At 37.8% G+C, this 21,856-nt stretch overlaps 2 protein-coding genes across 2 annotated transcripts; both read left to right on the top strand.

Moving 5' to 3' along the window:
• Window positions 1–1,306: 1,306 nt before the first annotated feature.
• On the top strand, window positions 1,307–11,181 carry LOC137391339 (AP-1 complex-associated regulatory protein-like). The gene is made up of 9 exons (XM_068077783.1): window positions 1,307–1,354; window positions 3,584–3,639; window positions 3,938–3,992; window positions 4,240–4,269; window positions 4,724–4,749; window positions 9,655–9,763; window positions 9,866–10,026; window positions 10,115–10,182; window positions 10,723–11,181. The coding sequence occupies exons 2-9, from the start codon at window positions 3,602–3,604 to the stop codon at window positions 10,782–10,784; spliced, it is 549 nt and encodes a 182-aa protein (XP_067933884.1). The 5' UTR covers window positions 1,307–1,354; window positions 3,584–3,601; the 3' UTR covers window positions 10,785–11,181.
• Window positions 11,182–14,520: 3,339 nt separating this feature from the next.
• LOC137390946 (acetylcholine receptor subunit beta-like 2) lies at window positions 14,521–21,505 on the top strand. The gene is made up of 6 exons (XM_068077260.1): window positions 14,521–14,721; window positions 15,056–15,210; window positions 16,050–16,231; window positions 16,907–17,552; window positions 20,978–21,170; window positions 21,298–21,505. The coding sequence occupies exons 1-6, from the start codon at window positions 14,521–14,523 to the stop codon at window positions 21,451–21,453; spliced, it is 1,533 nt and encodes a 510-aa protein (XP_067933361.1). The 3' UTR covers window positions 21,454–21,505.
• The last annotated feature ends 351 nt before the right edge of the window (window positions 21,506–21,856 follow it).

The following is a 21,856-nucleotide window of genomic DNA, read 5'->3' as shown; positions in this document are numbered from 1 at the left end:
TAGATTTTATACTGAGCCAGAATCCTTTGAAGCTATTCATTGAAAGATTTTTACAAAAAATGATGAGATGAATTACTCTGTCATCTCAGTGTAATGTGCTTACAATTGTTTCTCGGTGTCAGATTGTTCAATTCAAAATCATGGATTAGGAAGTTCAAAGGGTTTTCAGCAGGCTGGTCTTCCAATAAGGCAATAAAATATAACAGTTTAACACGAGATGAGATAATCAGGTTAGGGAGATAGTACTGGGATGAAGGAATACAATTTAGATTTGAAAAACTCTTCTCAACTCAAACACTAATTAATTGGTCTAGCCAATGTCACCTCCTTGGTCTGGCGGTCTTTGTTTGTCTGTGTTGGGTAAGCCTAATAGGCCCCTATGTAAGTATTTGATGATTTTTGGTGTTATTGAGCATTTTTAGACTGTTAGCAGTAGTTGTTAAGGTGAAGACGGAATGATAAAATGGAGACCCGAAAATATAATATTTATCGCTTGATATATATCGACGATATACATGTATATCAAGCGATATATATCAAGCCAACCCTAGCGCCTACAGATCTTTGGCATTTTGGATGTACCCACATATTCACCACCTTGCATAACTGCTCTTACAGAAAAAAAGTCTGTTATGCAAAAATAGGAGTGAAAATTGGAAAAAAGTGGGTCTTTTCTAATAGTATAGGAGTTCGCTTATTCTTTTATCTTTTCTTGGAGTCTCCAAGAAAAATCCAGCTATTAAATTAGAGGTAATACGAGGTAATCTGTAAACTATATCTTAATCAGCTAAATATAAATGAGTATTAGTACGTTTTGCATGTGATTTTGTTTATATAGTACGGATCAGCCCCCGCTACATGTCCCATTGTACCCTGACGTCGGAGCATACTGGGATGAAAAAGTTACACAGCAAAATATGCTTATAATTGTGCTAAAATACTTTGCTGCTCTGGATGTTTTGTGTAAAGATCTGCAACCTACACCATCTTTTGATGCCAAAGAATTACGAAAGTAGCTTCATAATTGTTCGTTTAAAGTCAACAAATGTCAATTTTGAGTCAATGCACTATGTGCTAGTATATGATGACAATATGTAGTCTGATTACAAAATCTTCCTATTCGCGTCCTTTGCAAAACGGTGCAACTTGATGTGCGTTGGCCGCCAATGAGCCTCCTACCGCACCCACGTGACTGTTCATTAAATCGGTAAGCGCCTGCAATCGCTACTATAGCCTGGGTGTATTAAACTCAAAACCAGCTTTGGGCCTATGGCTTATGCCAACCAATGTCGGATTTACTATTTGTGACTATGATTAACATCCCCCATAGAAAGCCTTCGTTGACAGCTAAGTGGTAAGGGTATTTAGAGGTGTACTGGATAAAACATTTTAAGGAACAAGCTTTCAAGAGTGTGTCTCATACGAATATTTTTGCAAAGATATACATTTATGATCTGATTGTGCTTTAATACACAAAAGCAGTGCTTCTTTAGATTATAATGTTATTTTATCATAGTTTTTAGCAAATAAGCTACTAATGCTTCACTGGGAGCTAAAATGCTGGATTTCGATACAAAAGGAAATGCAATATTATATTAGAGCTGTAAATTATATTGGATGTTAAACATAGCCTAGGTATTGCTATTTTGTCACTCTTTTTGGCTCGCTGTTTGTTAACGTCTTTACTGAGCTTTGAAAACAATTTTTGGATATTCTTTCTATATCTTTTTTATTTGCTTTCGTTTATCGTTGGCTTGTTTATATCTAAGTGTAGTTATGTTAACTAAATGATGTATATTTCTTTTTTACATGTTTATGTTTTCTAGCTACTCAAGCGCTGCCTGGTTTATATAGCTTATTGAGTGATACCTACGTCTTAATCTACTCATATTCCAAGCTTCCCAGGTTCATCCTTTTATTTTGTTTGTTTCTGTTTGGTTAACTATAATTGGGTAAGCTTAGACAACACTCTACATAGGAGTCTCCATCAGCCTTAATGGCTTGTGTATTTTTCGGTTTTGACACCCACTGATCATTTCGAAGCATGTTTATTCTCATTTTACTCTAAACGTTAAGCATGATACTTAGGTATAAGGCTTGCCTCTCTCTTAGCTGTTTTTGCTCTAACTGTAGTTTTATTGTAGCTTACCCATGCTACTCTGCAACTGTCAACTGGTTTATTCCATATAGAATGTTTTCAACTGTATCTGATTTTTCTTGCTTGCACTTTGGTAAACTTAACTGCTTTTATAAGCTACTTACATTATAAAGTTTTAGTTTTAATTTTGAAATGCAATATTGTTTCATTCTTATTGTTGTCTTATGCTATTACCCGGCTGTGAAAATACTGATGAAGAAGTGGTATACGATCTTGATTGCAACTTAGTAGATCTCTTATACCGATCTCAAGCGAACACATTGGAGCTCAAGGAAAATTACATTGGGCTTTTCTGTGGATTTTTATACATTTAAAAGTATTTTAAGTCAAAAAGGTGAACCAACCACTTGCACACATTGTGGCCTGCTAGCAAAACTGAAAACAAGGAGAGGACCGTTTTATAATATCCTTTTTATTATATCGTAGAATGTTATATTTGTGATCAGGTTATAGATCCAAAGTATGTCTAATGCACATGTACATAGAATGAGCTCATTAGAATGTATTTCATAATCAAAGACGAATTTGTCATTGTTTCTTGCTAAATAACAATGTATATATCTTACCCATAGACCTATAATAACAATGTATATATCTTACCCATAGACCTATAATAACAATGTATATCCTACCCATAGACCTATAATAACAATGTATATCCTACCCATAGACCTATAATAACAATGTATATATCTTACCCATAGACCTATAATAACAATGTATATCCTATCCATAGACCTATTCACTATACTAACTATATTAACTATACTATATTAACTATATTGTATAGTTAATATTTCTATAATCATAGCTATTTTTCCGCTCAGTCTTCCTGTTGTTAACAAAAGATTTAATTCCTCATGTAATATTTAGTGCATGAAGGACTCTTTCTATAGCTATAACAGAGCTGAATGAAGTACCATTGAAGTAGCAATAGCTGCAAAGAATCAACATAATCAACACGGCTAATATGGTGTTGGAATTGTTTTAAACTGAGAAAATAACAGACATTTTTCAAGTTAAGTGTCATCACTGTTGAAAGCCAAAAATGGTTGCCAAAGCTTTTTGTAGTGTTCTTGTTGTTTAGTTTGTCCTTTGTTTAACATTCTTTGTTAAATTTTGTTTATACACAAACTTGTCTTACCTTTCCAGTCTTGTTAAGAGCAAACAATGTAAATGCTGCGCTGTATGCTAAACCTAATGAGTTCTTTAAAAATGCCTACATCTTGCCTTTAACCTCAGTTTCTAACTACTGTCAAATTCTATTAATAACATAACAGGTTATGCTAAATTATCGTTTTCTTACCAGATTGCTATTGCTAATTACAACTCCCAACATTTGTGGTAACAGTTACAATTTGTTCATATAGTTAGCCATAGTTACAATTTGTTCATATGACTATGTATGTATAATTATTGTTGTAGGTTATTCCTGTTTTCAGTATGGGAAACTGTTGGTGTGTGAAAGCCTTCTACAAGAGGTGAGTGGGTAGTAGTTTGTGAAAGTTGATGTATAATGTGGAACACGAGTTAGATAAGCTAGTTGATTTTGAAGTCCTGTTGCACTGAGAGAGCCCAGTCAGGATATTTTTGGGCCAGTATCAGCTATTAAAAAACATTGTATAGTTTTGGCAGTGTCAGTGATAAATACAATATAGGAGGAGGTAGGCTGTTTACAAGGTTAAACTATACGTATCGAGTGTCTCTGGCTTGCTCTTCCTTGAGCATTCTGTTGTTCATTCTGTAACAAATGATATTTTCCTATTGGCTTAACTACAGGCGGGTGCTGCGGCAATACACATCACTCGACAGCGGGGCTGGTCCAGTGCATGAGGTGTGTATCTTTACTTCACTCATTTGGTATTAATGCAGTGACGTACTCATTTCTGTAATAGCAAAGATGTAATATTGGAATCATCTCACAACGGTATAGTAATCTTAATATTTTGCCACCAGCCTCTGGCTTAGCTTTGAGATGACACAAAACTCTTTAGATTTCAGATTTGCTTAGTTGCCATAATTCTGTTGAAATATAATAAACTCTGTAACTGGTATACAATATCAGTCTCATTCGTTTTTAGGCAGAAGATCTGTTTGATGATGATGACGGGGTAAGTAGACGCTTCACCTTATTAACGCTTCTTCTCAATCTGTAATCAGATACCTCTATCAACAATACTGGTGAGGGCGTGTCTCATCTTACATCCCCCTCTTACCTTCTCTCTTTCAACCCTATTACGTCCCTTTTATACCAGCTCTTACATCCCTTTTCTCATCTCCTTTTCCACCCACTCTCAACATTCTTCACGCACTCCTCTTTTACATCCCTTTTTACGCTTCTCATAAACCCCATCTTGCACCCCTTCTTAAACCCCTTTTGGCATTCCCTTATACTCTTCACATTCCTCATACACTTCCTCTTACATCCCCTTTTACACCCCTTCTTTACACCCTTTCTTCCATCTCTCTGTAAGACAGATTAACAAGTCAAGTATGCTGATTAAATAGTCACACCATCTTTTGACGCTGTCTCTAACTTGTCCATATTTACAATGTATGTTGTAGGATGGACTGATGAGTTCTACAGCCAGGTTAGTCTCATGTTCTTGCTTTTTCCTCTTCTGTTCATCAGTTGTTATTATTTGGAAATTGGGGAGTAGAGCAACTAGTCTGTCTGCAGCATAATATGGAATGTATTGCTAAACATTGGGTTAGATAAAAAGCTCTCTCTCTTTAGATATGTACTAGTTTATCTAGTGTCCCCTTCAGATACATGTACTAGTTACCATGGTAAGATATGTACTAGTTTATCTAGTGTCCTCTTCAGATACATGTACTAGTTACCATGGTAAGATATGTACTAGTTTATCTAGTGTCCCCTTCAGATACATGTACTAGTTACCATGGTAAGATATGTACTAGTTTATCTAGTGTTTCCTTCAGAAACATGTACTAGTTATCATGGTGAGATATGTACTAGTTTATCTAGTGTTCCCTTCAGAAACATGTACTAGTTATCATGGTGAGATATGTACTAGTTTATCTAGTGACCTCTTCAGATACATGTACTTGTTACCATGGTAAGATATGTACTAGTTTATATAGTGTTCCCTTCAGATACATGTACTAGTTACCATGGTAAGATATGTACTAGTTTATCTAGTGTCCTCTTCAGATACATGTACTAGTTACCATGGTAAGGTATGTACTAGTTTATCTAGTGTCCTCTTCAGATACATGTACTTGTTACCATGGTAAGATATGTACTAGTTTATCTAGTGTCCTCTTCAGATACATGTACTAGTTACCATGGTAAGATATGTACTAGTTTATCTAGTGTCCTCTTCAGATACATGTATTAGTTACCATGGTAAGATATGTACTAGTTTATCTAGTGTCCTCTTCAGATACATGTACTAGTTACCATGGTAAGATATGTACTAGTTTATCTAGTGTCCTCTTCAGATACATGTACTAGTTACCATGGTAAGATATGTACTAGTTTATCTAGTGTCCTCTTCAGATACATGTACTAGTTACCATGCTAAGATATGTACTAGTTTATCTAGTGTTCTCTTCAGACACATGTACTAGTTACCATGGTAAGATATGTACTAGTTTATCTAGTGTTCTCTTCAGATACATGTACTAGTTACCATGGTAAGATATGTACTAGTTTATCTAGTGTCCTCTTCAGATACATGTACTTGTTACCATGGTAAGATATGTACTAGTTTATCTAGTGTCCTCTTCAGATACATGTACTAGTTACCATGGTAAGATATGTACTAGTTTATCTAGTGTCCTCTTCAGATACATGTATTAGTTACCATGGTAAGATATGTACTAGTTTATCTAGTGTCCTCTTCAGATACATGTACTAGTTACCATGGTAAGATATGTACTAGTTTATCTAGTGTCCTCTTCAGATACATGTACTAGTTACCATGGTAAGATATGTACTAGTTTATCTAGTGTCCTCTTCAGATACATGTACTAGTTACCATGGTAAGATATGTACTAGTTTATCTAGTGTCCTCTTCAGATACATGTACTAGTTACCATGGTAAGATATGTACTAGTTTATCTAGTGTCCTCTTCAGATACATGTACTAGTTACCATGGTAAGATATGTACTAGTTTATCTAGTGTTCTCTTCAGATACATGTACTAGTTACCATGGTAAGATATGTACTAGTTTATCTAGTGTTCTCTTCAGATACATGTACTAGTTACCATGGTAAGATATGTACTAGTTTATCTAGTGTCCTCTTCAGATACATGTACTTGTTACCATGGTAAGATATGTACTAGTTTATCTAGTGTCCTCTTCAGATACATGTACTAGTTACCATGGTAAGGTATGTACTAGTTTATCTAGTATCCTCTTCAGATACATGTACTTGTTACCATGGTAAGATATGTACTAGTTTATCTAGTGTCCTCTTCAGATACATGTACTAGTTACCATGCTAAGATATGTACTAGTTTATTTAGTGTTCTCTTCAGACACATGTACTAGTTACCATGGTAAGATATGTACTAGTTTATCTAGTGTTCTCTTCAGATACATGTACTAGTTACCATGGTAAGATATGTACTAGTTTATCTAGTGTCCTCTTCAGATACATGTACTTGTTACCATGGTAAGATATGTACTAGTTTATCTAGTGTTCTCTTCAGATACATGTACTAGTTACCATGGTAAGATATGTACTAGTTTATCTAGTGTCCTCTTCAGATACATGTACTTGTTACCATGGTAAGATATGTACTAGTTTATCTAGTGTCCTCTTCAGATACATGTATTAGTTACCATGGTAAGATATGTACTAGTTTATCTAGTGTCCTCTTCAGATACATGTACTTGTTACCATGGTAAGATATGTACTAGTTTATCTAGTGTTCTCTTCAGATACATGTACTTGTTACCATGGTAAGATATGTACTAGTTTATCTAGTGTCCTCTTCAGATACATGTACTAGTTACCATGGTAAGATATGTACTAGTTTATCTAGTGTCCTCTTCAGATACATGTACTAGTTACCATGGTAAGATATGTACTAGTTTATCTAGTGTTCTTTTCAGATACATGTACTAGTTACCATGGTTAGATATGTACTAGTTTATCTAGTGTCCTCTTCAGATACACGTACTAGTTACCATGGTAAGATATGTACTAGTTTATCTAGTGTCCTCTTCAGATACATGTACTAGTTACCATGGTAAGGTATGTACTAGTTTATCTAGTGTCCTCTTCAAATACATGTACTAGTTACCATGGTAAGATATGTACTAGTTTATCTAGTGTCCTCTTCAGATACATGTACTAGTTACCATGGTAAGGTATGTACTAGTTTATCTAGTATCCTCTTCAGATACATGTACTTGTTACCATGGTAAGATATGTACTAGTTTATCTAGTGTCCTCTTCAGATACATGTACTAGTTACCATGGTAAGATATGTGCTAGTTTATCTAGTGTCCTCTTCAGATACATGTATTAGTTACCATGGTAAGATATGTACTAGTTTATCTAGTGTCCTCTTCAGATACATGTACTAGTTACCATGGTAAGATATGTACTAGTTTATCTAGTGTCCTCTTCAGATACATGTACTAGTTACCATGGTAAGATATGTACTAGTTTATCTAGTGTCCTCTTCAGATACATGTACTAGTTACCATGGTAAGATATGTACTAGTTTATCTAGTGTCCTCTTCAGATACATGTACTAGTTACCATGGTAAGATATGTACTAGTTTATCTAGTGTTCTTTTCAGATACATGTACTAGTTACCATGGTAAGATATGTACTAGTTTATCTAGTGTCCTCTTCAGATACATGTACTAGTTACCATGGTAAGGTATGTACTAGTTTATCTAGTGTCCTCTTCAGATACATGTACTTGTTACCATGGTAAGATATGTACTAGTTTATCTAGTGTCCTCTTCAGATACATGTACTAGTTACCATGGTAAGATATGTGCTAGTTTATCTAGTGTTCTCTTCAGATAAATGTACTAGTTACCATGGGAAGATATGTACTAGTTTATCTAGTGTCTCCTTCAGATACATGTACTAGTTACCATGGTAAGATATGTACTAGTTTATCTAGTGTTCTCTTCAGATACATGTACTTGTTACCATGGTAAGATATGTACTAGTTTATCTAGTGTCCCCTTCAGATACGTGTACTAGTTACCATGGTAAGATATGTACTAGTTTACCTAGTGTCTCCTTCAGATACATGTACTAGTTACCATGGTAAGATATGTACTAGTTTATCTAGTGTTCTCTTCAGATACATGTACTAGTTACCATGGTAAGATATGTACTAGTTTATCTAGTGTCCTCTTCAGATACATGTACTTGTTACCATGGTAAGATATGTACTAGTTTATCTAGTGTCCCCTTCAGATACTTGTACTAGTTACCATGGTAAGATATGTACTAGTTTATCTAGTGTTCTCTTCAGATACATGTACTAGTTACCATGGTAAGATATGTACTAGTTTATCTAGTGTTCTCTTCAGATACATGTACTAGTTACCATGGTAAGATATGTACTAGTTTATCTAGTGTTCTCTTCAGATACATGTACTAGTTACCATGGTAAGATATGTACTAGTTTATCTAGTGTCCCCTTCAGATACATGTACTAGTTACCAAGGTAAGATATGTACTAGTTTACCTAGTGTCTCCTTCAGATACATGTACTAGTTACCATGGTAAGATATGTACTAGTTTATCTAGTGTTCTCTTCAGATACATGTACTAGTTACCATGGTAAGATATGTACTAGTTTATCTAGTGTCCTCTTCAGATACATGTACTAGTTACCATGGTAAGATATGTACTAGTTTATCTAGTGTTCTCTTCAAATACATGTACTAGTTACCATGGTAAGATATGATCAATTTTACACTGGTCAAACAGATTGTCTAGAAGCAAATGTTCCTAAGCTCACCATGTCTTTACCGGATTCTACTATCAAAGTATCTGGTTCATATACTGTGGAGTTATCCTATCAGTCTGATTTATTAATTAAGCAGTTCAGTCCTAAGTTATAGTTAATTATAGACATACACAACACTCACTTTGTTCTTTACAGCTGAGCTTTTTCTACCTGCGCATGAAGAGTTTAAATCATTGAACAGTTCAATTGTTAGAGTTCAATTGAGTTTGATCAATTCTCTATACCTTTTGAAGAGGTTGATTATCTTTCCTAACTAGTTCGAAGAAGTCTGTCTTCAGTTATCTCTATGTTTTGGTTATCTCTATGTTTTGCTTATCTCTATGTTTTAGTAGTCTGAAATCATGAGCAAAAGAAAAAGCAAACTGGTAAACATTTCAGTTTAAGGCACGTTGTATTCACTAGTCAGGAAAATTTAGCAGGAAATTCACTGCCTTTGTGTTGTCAGCGCTGCCGGGGTCATAGTTCATCTCAGCTGCCACAGTGTATTCTAGCCATAGCTATATTCTCTCTTTAGCCCCTCGGCAGCAGCAATAACAGAAAATGAGAAGCTGCTGCTCAGGTCTAAAAACTACGCAGCCATAATCAGCTCTCAAAAGACATTTGATGAACAAATTGACAAGCAGGTACGACCTTGACATAAACGTGTCTTGACTTTTCCTTGCCACCCTTTCATGTTTTTGCTTAGTGAATTAGGGCTAGAATTACTGATCATGCTCTCTGTACAGTTGGCCGAACAGGAAGAGAAACTGAAGCGTGAGGAGGAAGAATTGTTAAAACTGAGACGTTCTCAGCAGAGTAGGGTGGGTACAGGAGCTTCTAGCAAATCATCCAATCCAGACTCTGATGTGCCCTGGTCTGCGGATGACGGCAACTCGGAGTGGAATGTGTGAGTATGCACACCGTTATGAGTTGTTTGAGTTCTTTCTGCACTAACTCTGTCAGCAGTTTCCATGACTAATCATTGGGTGCTGTAGAGCCGGAGGAGAGAATGATTTTGACATGTTCTTGGATGCAATCAGTACAAGGGAGCAACCATCAAATAGTAAGTGGTCTCAGTGTTCCCTACCTATTATGATATGACTTTTGCAACAGTTATTGGTCGGATGCGATTGCCAAACGAATCATTTGCCTTGTTCAGTCTAATCAGGTAAATTGGCATTTGCGCTGATATTCGCCTTATCAATAGGTAGTAAATTGACATCTCTATTGCTATCTACTATAATAATGGATGGTAAATTGACATCTATATGTCAATAGGTAATCGCCCAAATAACGATTAATAGAATAATTACAAGTGATAACATAAGCTCGATGAACTACATCAGAAAATGATAGGAGTTACCTGCTCGTGTTCTCATTGTATCTAGAATATAAATGCAAGAGAGAGCAATTATCAATTTTGCGCTATGTAGGTAGTGCTTTGCAATTGTTCGCAATATATTTGTGACAAGCTCACCATATTGTTTTCTAAATTTGCTAAACCGCTATGGGTTTATCTGGTTACCATAATCATGTTAATGGTTACACGTAACCCAATGATATGATGTTAGCCCCAGTTCCTCACATATCTGGTGAATTTTAGGTGGAGCATGTGATGATGAAATAGACGAAGCAGACTTTGTCAGCGGTATTACCTCCTCTTGAACCGTTTTTACCTGAATTCAACCTTTTTGGATACTCATCTCATTTTGTGCTGTACAAGTTTACTGTTCCAGTAGAACTCTTTTTTGTACATGCCATAACTTGCTAATGACTTTCTAGCCACTTCGGCATGCAGGGCACACAACTCTTGATTTTTTTACACACTTGTCTCAGGAGTTGCCTGTACATACAATAGTGTGGACACACTTGCAATGTATTTATTATAAATGTATTTAACAGAAAGTTAAAGTGAATGGTATTTGCAAGCCTTTTTGTATCCAGAAGGAGTGCCTCTATCCTCAGAGCTTCTAGTCATTATCCCCGAGATCACTTCCTCCAACCCAACTCTTTTTTTATCATTTCTGCTAGGTACAACCAATATATTTAACACTGCAATCAATACATTCCATTTTACTGTAGTAAAAGTTATAAAATATATACCACATTTCGTCAAAACATATTATGATTGGGAGCTACATAAACACCAGCTAGATTTCTGTCTCAAAAGGTTAAACTAGGAAGCCAGTTACATGCAAATCTCTGGCAAAATACCGAGAAACAGACATACGTGTACCGAGTTCTAAAATGGCAGGTAGTTGGAAGTGAGCATTGAAATACCTTACGATGCGCTAGTAAGGAAATTAACATGATGCGTTCGACTCTGCAGGCTATTTTAAGTGGCGACCAGAAGTGGCCAGAGTTGAGTGACTGCCAAATCATAACACCTTCTTTCTCTTCAGTTTCTTGTAGAAAAGAGTAATAAAAACATCAATCGTCAATAAGAGTTTATTCTTTTGTTAATACGATGATAAAAAGAATGAGTCATGATTTGGAGATATTCAGAATTTATGCACCGGTCGACATTACGCTATAGTGATACCAGTCATAGTTTATCGGTTCATTGTATGATATAAAGTATCAATGTAACTGCTTATTATTCTTACAGTCGAAATCTTTCAATGATAAAAATGGCAACAATTTGCCTTAAGGGCATGTGACAGGGGGTCTGGTCTGTAGATGGTCGCAAAGAGGCATCTCTGCTGGCTTGTTGGAACTATATTTGAGAAATAATATGTAGTATATCTACTGAGAAAAAGGTATAGAAGATAATAAAAAACTGTTTTTACTCGTGAGCCAGCTTTTGCGAAAGGTCTGCATGACCTTAGTAGTATAGTGTGAGAATCACAGCTACAGCTATCAATGGATGAGTGATTTGACCGGAGACACTGAAGTTGGCTGCAAATGCCTAAATTCAACATCGGCACATGAACATCGTCACACTTCCTCAAGTGCTGAATAATCACTGAATTAGCTGATACAACACTGACAGTGCACAATATGTCTCTTCAAATGAAACTGCTCAACTTTATCTTGATTCCACAAAATGCTGTTTCGATGCATTTGTCTGAAAGGTCATAGCCTTAGAGCTGTAATGATATGTAGCATGATGTAATCTGCTTACATACACTTATAATTACCTATTAAAGGCACCAGCTAAAACTTTTGTATGAAAATGCTGGCAATCTTATGAGTGGTAAGTGCATTCATCACGCATTAATGATTCCGGCTAACAGATCATATTGCCGGTGGTGACTAAGCATCAACAATAATATTAAGAGTTGTTCTCTCATTACTGTTATACATGTAGATATGTAGGCAAGTAACCATTTGCTGTTAAGGTTAATGGTAGACACTTTAAATTTATGTTGAAACTTTCAATAATTCATGCATTATTATATTTCATTGATACCGTTGTGATTAAACCAAACTATGCACTGCTATGGGATACTCATAAGAGCTGACTTCTCACCACTAATTCTTTCAGAACATTTTAAGTCATGGAATCCTTATAGGGTAGTTAAATTATTTGTACAGTGTCAGACTTCTGTCTACATGCTCAGAGAGCTCTAGTACTGGAAGCTGTAGTTGTGTGGAAGTCACAGTTTTTTATGAGAGATGAAGATAAACACTTTGGCGTAAGAAAAGAGAGTAAGATGTGCTCTGTTTGGCTCATTTAACAAAGCTATTAAATGTTTTCAGGGAACAGCCATATTTCAGTGGTTACTGACTTATGATCAGGAGATGAGTCACATAAGAACGATTGGTGGTGTTAAGAAGGGCACAGATATGGCACAGAATTACTTCTGTGCCATATCAGCTCGTAGTCTATAGACTTGCTCAAACAAAGGTTTTCTCACAGGGCTATGAGACTGTGAATCAATCTATAATCAATAAACTATAATCAATCTATTAATTTTTATCTCAAAGGTTTTTATTGTTTTTCTTTTAATAAAGAACGAAAAGAGACATAACTCTCACATAACTGGAGCTAACAGCAATGACCTGTTTAGCCGTAGTTTATCTAGCTACCTCTTGTTTTGTTAGTAGACTCCTTGAGCCCGTTTGCAAGCCTCAACCTTCTAAAACAATCACTAGCTATTTGCAATGATCCAAAATTTATTTCCACTAATTTAAAAGATTTTTTATCTTTCGAAATTCAAAATAATACTCAGAATAAAAAGCGTGAGTGACTTGGTTCTATTCTGATGATCCTGTTGGCAGCATATTATAAAATATTCTCAAGTGATCGAGATGACCGATACTTGAGCCATGTGTGAAAGGGAGCAGCTTATGGTAAGTGCATTGCAAATAGTTTATCTTTTTACTGTATTACGACGAAGTTGATGAGTAACAAGCACCTGTCTGCACATGCCATCCTATAAAATTAGAGCTTGAATAGAAGCCATTAGTATTTACCTTAACACATTCTTAAACAAGATTACGTGGTGTACACAGGCAACCTGCAAGTGAAGACTTTCTGCGCACCACAGTTAACAAAGATGACTCGAGGTTGGTTCAGTCTGCTGTGATGCCTGTGGGCTATACAGTGTTATTATAGTGCTATGTCTGAGTGTCTGTGGGTTATACAGTATTAGTATAGCGTTATGTCTGAGTGTCTGTGGGCTATACAGCATTAGTATAGTGTTATGATTGAGGGCCCGCTATCTTTATAACGACCTGACAAAGCTTGTCTGCCTTTTCAGCCGCTACACACTTGGTGTTGCTTACAGCATTTGGTCATAAGATATTTGTTCTCCTTGTGAGTGAATGATCTAACTGTTTTCTTTGCTCACATTTAATCATGCAATTAGTGAAATGGAGAGGGAGTAATCGAGCATTCAATAGCGCTCCTTTTGCTGCCTCTAATAGAATGACATAATGTGCTATTGTTTGACTAGAAAACACACGGATACAAATGTATTAGTCAATCAAGCAAAGTTCAACTGCAACTTCTGCGGGTGAAAAATAGAGACTAAGAACAGTTAATTGGCTCATCCAATCGTAATGCCTGCTATGGGTATATCATGAGTGGCAGCATACTACAGGTGGCAGCATACCATAACTATGGCAGAATTCGTGTTAACTGGGTCTAATAAAGCTTAAATATTAAAGAAAGAAAGAGCAATCCGCTGCAAATGGCTAGTAAGTTCTGTATAAAATAAAGTATATTATTATTTATGAGATTCTATTATATGCTGGGTATTTCTCTGGTTTGTGCAGTTGGTATGAGTTTTAAAAGATAGATTTGGGAAACTTGAAGGTTGTTATGTCTACTAATCATTATTCCAATTTTAATATGATAATCTAGGTATATGATACCTAGCTCACCCATTAATCAGATTTCAGTGTTGCTTATTGGTGGTAATGCTTCCTTTAATTAAAGCAGGTCACTGTACAAATGTATTTGATTATAGAATGGATCAGTGCAGTTGTCCTCATCGTATTATTCAGCCTTCAAGGAACTCAGGCTAATGAAGATGCCAAAAGGCTATATAAGAAGCTTATGAGTGGCTACAACAAGCTGGTCAGGCCAGTTGCTAACAGCACAGAGAGACTGAACGTCAAGCTTGGCCTAAAGCTATCCCAACTCATTGGAGTCGTGTGTATCTTTGGCCATTATGGTCACACTGACTTTTTCTTGAAAGATAAAATTATAAATATATTATTAAGGTTACAGCACAAATGTGAAGCGCTGTGAATAGGATTAGCTAAAGAAATGTTGTTGGGATCAAATCACCTCTCATTAATATGTAAGGACTATAATGACTCAACACCTGCTCTTCTCTCACAGATATAGAATCAGTTCATACTAGAAATGCTACACTTAACAAATTTACATAAGCATATCATGGCTACAATAGATAAGTAACTAGAATAAATACGCACAATGAGCAGAATGTGTGCCACTAACGAGACCGCATCTGTATTTCTAGGATGAAAAAAATCAGATAATGACAACTAACGTGTGGCTGGAGCAAGAATGGTTTGATGTTTACCTCAAGTGGGATAAGGAGGAATACGGAGGTGTTGACCACCTGTATATTCCAGCTGATGATATCTGGAAACCTGATATAGTCCTTTACAATAAGTAAGCTTACGTCTTGTAGACGTGTAAAACAACTCTATGTAAAAATACTCATGCTTTTACTCTTTGCATCTCATTTTGCTGTCAATGAAGGCACAATGCAAAACTCTATGCTTATGATGATCGTAGTAAATAAGGGTGTAGACATTGTCGATTAGCCAGCCTTCAAGTTCTTCGGTTTGTCACAGACAGTGAAAGAACTGCTAGTATCATGAGAGGATTATAGCAAAGTAGCCTATCTATATATAAAAATCTCAATGTTTATCGATTTTCTGTTAGTCTGTGGTTTGTGTGTCCAGCTATAGCGATTAATTTATAAGAGCGAAAAATACACTTCACACTGAATTTGAACCCAGAACTTCCAGGTCTGCAGACCAGTGGGCCAGACCGCTAAGTCAAGCAGCTACATTGCTACACAATGGAGTAATTGTGGTCATACTCATTACATCGGTTACAATATGCACGCTTAAAGCACTTAGGAAAATACTATTGGTGATAACTAGCATGCTTAAAAATCATGATTGCGTGAGAGATCATTACACGTAACGTAAAGTTATCAAGTTGGCCTCAGATGTGGCTCATATTGTAGTAAAGATTTAGACTAGCTTAAGTTACTAGCTTAAGTTACTCCAATTTATTGAGTAAATATTTTATTACTTGTGCAATGCTGGACATTGAACTAGCACATGTATATGTAGGTATAATGCATGGCATGAAGTGTTTGATAGCGAGAGAATAACTCCAAATCACTTTCTTTTAGGCTCGTCGGCCAAGTGGTTATGTATGTAACAGCTACATAACTTAGTCGATTAATAATGTTATAAAAAGTTATGAACTTTTAGTGCTGATGGAAATTTCCAAGTGACGCTATCAACTAAGGCAACTGTCTATTATGATGGGAGAGTTCTGTGGGAGCCACCAGCGATCTATAAATCTTCCTGTGCTATTGATGTGGAGTTTTTCCCATTTGATCAGCAGACCTGCACAATGAAGTTTAGTTCTTGGACATATGTACAAGAGCAAGGTGAGTTTTTGTCTCTCCCCTAACTAAACACCATCTCTAGTTTTTGCACATAGGCAAAGAATTGTTGCCACAACTCTTTACAACATTCTTGCCTCAGCTTATTGTCATAAGTTGGGAAGCATAACAGGTCAGCCCTAAAGCAATTTTGGTGTAAGATAACCAACATAAATAATAGTTTAGACTGAGGCTCTACTTTGTGGGACCAACAAGTTGAGGGAAGCATCGAATGCTAATAGTTGAGGCAAGATATATCAGAGAAACTTTCAAACAGACAACCACAACATATATCACTATTTCAGCAATATATTCATTGAATGCACCCTAATTGTTTTTGCACTTTGCCTGACAGAAGCAGTATATACCAGAGTGTTGATCAGGTATCTATTACATCTAGCCTTAGAGTTGGTGGTTGTATCATTCTAGGTTTCGTACAAAGTATTACTGAGTTTAAGGTACAAAGGCACTTTAGTAAATAGTTCTGTATAAGTACAGCCTTTTGTGTAAGTTCTGGCTTGTTTACTTCTAAGCCGAAAAGATGAAGTTCATCAAACAGATGACAGCTGATTATTGCTGCCTACATATTGTGATGAATGTAGTACCTTAGTAAGTCACTTATCAGAGCAGCTAGTTCAATGTACACTTACTACTAACATACTTTCCTTTGACTATTCACAGTTGACCTGAAGCACATGTACCAAGCAGAAGTGCCAGGAGTGGTCGATATTAAGGACGCCATAGATTTGGCCGATTATTATCCATCATTCATTTGGGATGTGATGTCAGTACCTGCAAGACGTAATGAAGTCCAGTATCCATGCTGCATCGACATCTTTCCTGATGTGACATTTAACGTTACGATCAGAAGAAAGACGTTGTTCTACACAGTCAATCTTATCATACCTTGTGTGGCCATCTCCTTTCTCACCGTGCTTGTCTTCTATCTACCCTCTGACTCTGGAGAAAAAATAACACTTTGCATATCAATACTTCTTGCACTCACTGTCTTCTTTCTTCTACTGAGTGAGCTCATTCCACCTACATCACTTGTAATTCCTCTCATCGGCAAGTACCTGCTCTTCACTATGATTCTCGTTACTCTTTCTATCGTTATCACTGTCGGAGTGCTGAACCTCCATTATCGCTCGATGAGCACTCACAGCATGCCACCATGGCTGAAGACAGTCTTTCTTGAACGCCTACCCAAGTACCTGCTTATGAAGCGACCCAATTATAATGAGCTAAGTGACAAAAAAGTTACGAGCAGAAAGTGGAAACCGAGTAAACTTTCAAAAAGAAGTTTAACAGGAAGTCTTCATCGAAGGTGAGTGACACTCATTCATACGATGCAAAGGAGAGTTCAAATATAGCCTAAATATTTTAACTATTTTATGAGAAATCTTATTTAGACGCCCATGCTAACAATTAGAGAACTAGTTTAATTGCATCTCACCTACAGGGCCACACAACTCCCTTGAAAGAATAAACAATAGGTATGGTAGAAACTGGATGAGTTGGAAGTAGCTTGAATTATAGAGCTTTTAGTGATTTCATGTAATAGCGATTAGAATTAAAGTTCTGGACACAAAGTACCACCATAACAAAAACAATTTTGGCTATAATTGCTATGGTCTAGGGCTTTAGGGCTCTAGGGCTCTAAGGCTCTAGGGCTCTAGGGCTTTAGGGCTTTAGGGCTTTAGGGCTTTAGGGCTTTAGGGCTTTAGGGCTTTAGGGCTTTAGGGCTTTAGGGCTTTAGGGCTTTAGGGCTTTAGGGCTTTAGGGCTTTAGGGCTTTAGGGCTTTAGGGCTTTAGGGCTTTAGGGCTTTAGGGCTTTAGGGCTTTAGGGCTTTAGGGCTTTAGGGCTTTAGGGCTTTAGGGCTTTAGGGCTTTAGGGCTTTAGGGCTTTAGGGCTTTAGGGCTTTAGGGCTTTAGGGCTTTAGGGCTTTAGGGCTTTAGGGCTCTAGGGCTCTAGGGCTCTAGGGCTCTAGGGCTCTAGGGCTCTAGGGCTCTAGGGCTCTAGGGCTCTAGGGCTCTAGGGCTCTAGGGCTCTAGGGCTCTAGGGCTCTAGGGCTCTAGGGCTCTAGGGCTCTAGGGCTCTAGGGCTCTAGGGCTCTAGGGCTCTAGGGCTCTAGGGCTCTAGGGCTCTAGGGCTCTAGGGCTCTAGGGCTCTAGGGCTCTAGGGCTCTAGGGCTCTAGGGCTCTAGGGCTCTAGGGCTCTAGGGCTCTAGGGCTCTAGGGCTCTAGGGCTCTAGGGCTCTAGGGCTCTAGGGCTCTAGGGCTCTAGGGCTCTAGGGCTCTAGGGCTCTAGGGCTCTAGGGCTCTAGGGCTCTAGGGCTCTAGGGCTCTAGGGCTCTAGGGCTCTAGGGCTCTAGGGCTCTAGGGCTCTAGGGCTCTAGGGCTCTAGGGCTCTAGGGCTCTAGGGCTCTAGGGCTCTAGGGCTCTAGGGCTCTAGGGCTCTAGGGCTCTAGGGCTCTAGGGCTCTAGGGCTCTAGGGCTCTAGGGCTCTAGGGCTCTAGGGCTCTAGGGCTCTAGGGCTCTAGGGCTCTAGGGCTCTAGGGCTCTAGGGCTCTAGGGCTCTAGGGCTCTAGGGCTCTAGGGCTCTAGGGCTCTAGGGCTCTAGGGCTCTAGGGCTCTAGGGCTCTAGGGCTCTAGGGCTCTAGGGCTCTAGGGCTCTAGGGCTCTAGGGCTCTAGGGCTCTAGGGCTCTAGGGCTCTAGGGCTCTAGGGCTCTAGGGCTCTAGGGCTCTAGGGCTCTAGGGCTCTAGGGCTCTAGGGCTCTAGGGCTCTAGGGCTCTAAGGCTCTAAGGCTCTAGGGCTTTAGGGCTTTAGGGCTTTAGGGCTTTAGGGCTTTAGGGCTTTAGGGCTTTAGGGCTTTAGGGCTCTAGGGCTCTAGGGCTCTAGGGCTCTAGGGCTCTAGGGCTCTAGGGCTCTAGGGCTCTAGGGCTCTAGGGCTCTAGGGCTCTAGGGCTCTAGGGCTCTAGGGCTCTAGGGCTCTAGGGCTCTAAGGCTCTAAGGCTCTAGGGCTTTAGGGCTTTAGGGCTCTAGGGCTCTAGGGCTCTAGGGCTCTAGGGCTCTAGGGCTCTAGGGCTCTAGGGCTCTAGGGCTCTAGGGCTCTAGGGCTCTAGGGCTCTAGGGCTCTAGGGCTCTAGGGCTCTAGGGCTCTAGGGCTCTAGGGCTCTAGGGCTCTAGGGCTCTAGGGCTCTAGGGCTCTAGGGCTCTAGGGCTCTAGGGCTCTAGGGCTCTAGGGCTCTAGGGCTCTAAGGCTCTAAGGCTCTAGGGCTTTAGGGCTTTAAGGCTTTAAGGCTTTAGGGCTTTAGGGCTCTAGGGCTTTAAGGCTAGCTGGTAGCCAATTGTATAGCTGGTAGCCAATTGTATACATGGTAGCCAATTGTATAGCTGGTAGCCAATTGTATAGCTGGTAGCCAATTGTATAGATGGTAGCTAATTGTATAGCTGGTAGCCAATTGTATAGCTGGTAGCCAATTGTATAGCTGGTAGCCAATTGTATAGCTGGTAACCAATTGTATAGCTGGTAGCCAATTGTATAGCTGGTAGCCAATTGTATAGATGGTAGCCATAGAGTGCAATGGAAATTCTCTTTCATGTCAACTCATTTCTGATTACAAACAATACTAAATATTAAGTAAAATTCACACTCCTTTTTTTGATAATTATTGAACAAATCCCATCTTGTGCACTTCATCAAGCCAAAGAGGTGCTAGTATTATCTGTGTTGGACTATGGTCACTGGCTTGATTTGGCTCATGTTTAATCACGCCTTTGTTTTCTGCTTTACTAAATGCACATGTACATGTGTATATCTATCTGTGGGAACAGGTAGTGAGATGCAACCAAATACCATTTTTAACTTGACAAAGTATCTTAGAAATAAGGCTATAATCAAAGGCTGTCAAAGTTTATGCTCTTCCCTAAAAGGTTACAAGTTCATTTATAGCTTGTAAAACCTTTGGCAGCATTGTCTACCAAGTTTTTTTCAAAAGAAATTATCAAAAAGTTAGCAACTTCGAACAAGTCTAAAATAGTTTTATCTTTTAGACATGGTTGCAGAAAAAGGGCTATTTCATGACATTCCGTTTAATGTCAGTCAGTCATAAAACCACCCAGCTGCTAGACATCATCAAAAGATTAGCTCCCACTATTTGATTTAGTCGCAATAATTCAACTCCACAGCAGACAATACCTCATCCTACATAATCTTCTTCATTCAAAATACTATTAATCCAATCATATAAGGTGTTTTAAAGGCATTCAATCCAATCATATAGGAAGTTATAAATGCTTTTGAATGATGATAGATGGTTACAAAGGTTTAGTTGCCTCTCAAATTATATAATATTTTGACCTGAATATAACATTTTGCACACTTGTCTACAAATATCAATTCGCGTATATATTCTAATATATATTCGCGTCAATTAGAAATAAACAACTGGGTGCCACCAGGTAACTCTATTGCAATACTGCCATGCAATAGCAGCTCAGAGAAATGATTTCTAGCAGTTAGTAGAGGTTGTTAATAAAGCTGTTTATTGACATGCCCATGTTAAATAAAAAGTGCTGTGTTATCAGACAAGCAGCCGATATCCATGTTTTTTATTGGGTATATATTTCATGTTAGAGATTTGCTTAGAGTGAAAATTACCTTGTTGAACTTGTTGAATTTGTCTATCATCCAGTTTTTGCGAATTGGCTTTCCATGAAAAATCTAGTTGTTGAATACTGCCTGTAGCCGGCTGTCTAACATTATGGGTGGTCCTGAACTTGAGACCTTGCTGTCAGAGTGCAAGATTAATGGAAGAGAGAATGGGTGGAATATCGAGATGGAAGATAGAGCTGACAATTTTACAACAGAAGAGATGAGAGCTTTGGAGAATGTAAAGTTTATTGCAGACCACATGTACGAGGAATCTGAAGAAGATAAGGTACGCGGAGGATCAAGGTTAACAACTTTAATTTTTTTGAGACATATTTTTCTCCTAAATTGTCCCATAAGAAAAGGTCACGCTGATGAAACATTTAGTAAGGATAGATGTGGTCTCTATTTTACAGATAGCTGAAGATTGGAAGTACATCGCTATGGTTGTTGACAGGTTCTTCCTTTGGATATTCTCCATAGTCTGCTGCGTTGGTACTCTCTGTATCATACTGCAAGCTCCTAACTTGGTTGACAAAACTGAGCCTTTAGCAGCCAATGGAGACTTCTAAATTCTACCGTAAACTCTTTAGGTATCACCTTTGTAAGTTAATCTTTTGATAGCTAATAGCTTGTGGTATCTTTTGCTCTTGAGGCACAGATTACGATTCTAAATGTAATAGTTTAGAAAAACATTACCACGCTTTTCTCATATTACCAACGCAAATAACCGTCTGGAGATTCTACATTCAGACAATAAATATTTTTACACAACTAAATCATGAATTTGCACTTTAATAGTTATCTATATCAAACATAGAGAGATCATGACTCCAAATAGTGTCACTAACTCAGCTACTTATGTAGATGTACTGTAATATAATTTTCTTGTACTTCAATAACCAAAATATAGGACACATTCATTTTAAATTTTCAATTTGCTTTCTAAACACATTTATCTCATTATGTTTGTGG

Source organism: Watersipora subatra, chromosome 3 (genome assembly GCF_963576615.1).
Source record: "Watersipora subatra chromosome 3, tzWatSuba1.1, whole genome shotgun sequence".
NCBI lineage: Eukaryota > Metazoa > Bryozoa > Gymnolaemata > Cheilostomatida > Watersiporidae > Watersipora > Watersipora subatra.
The sequence above is the reverse complement of the archived record's forward strand: the minus strand, read 5'-3'. Positions and strand labels throughout refer to the sequence as shown.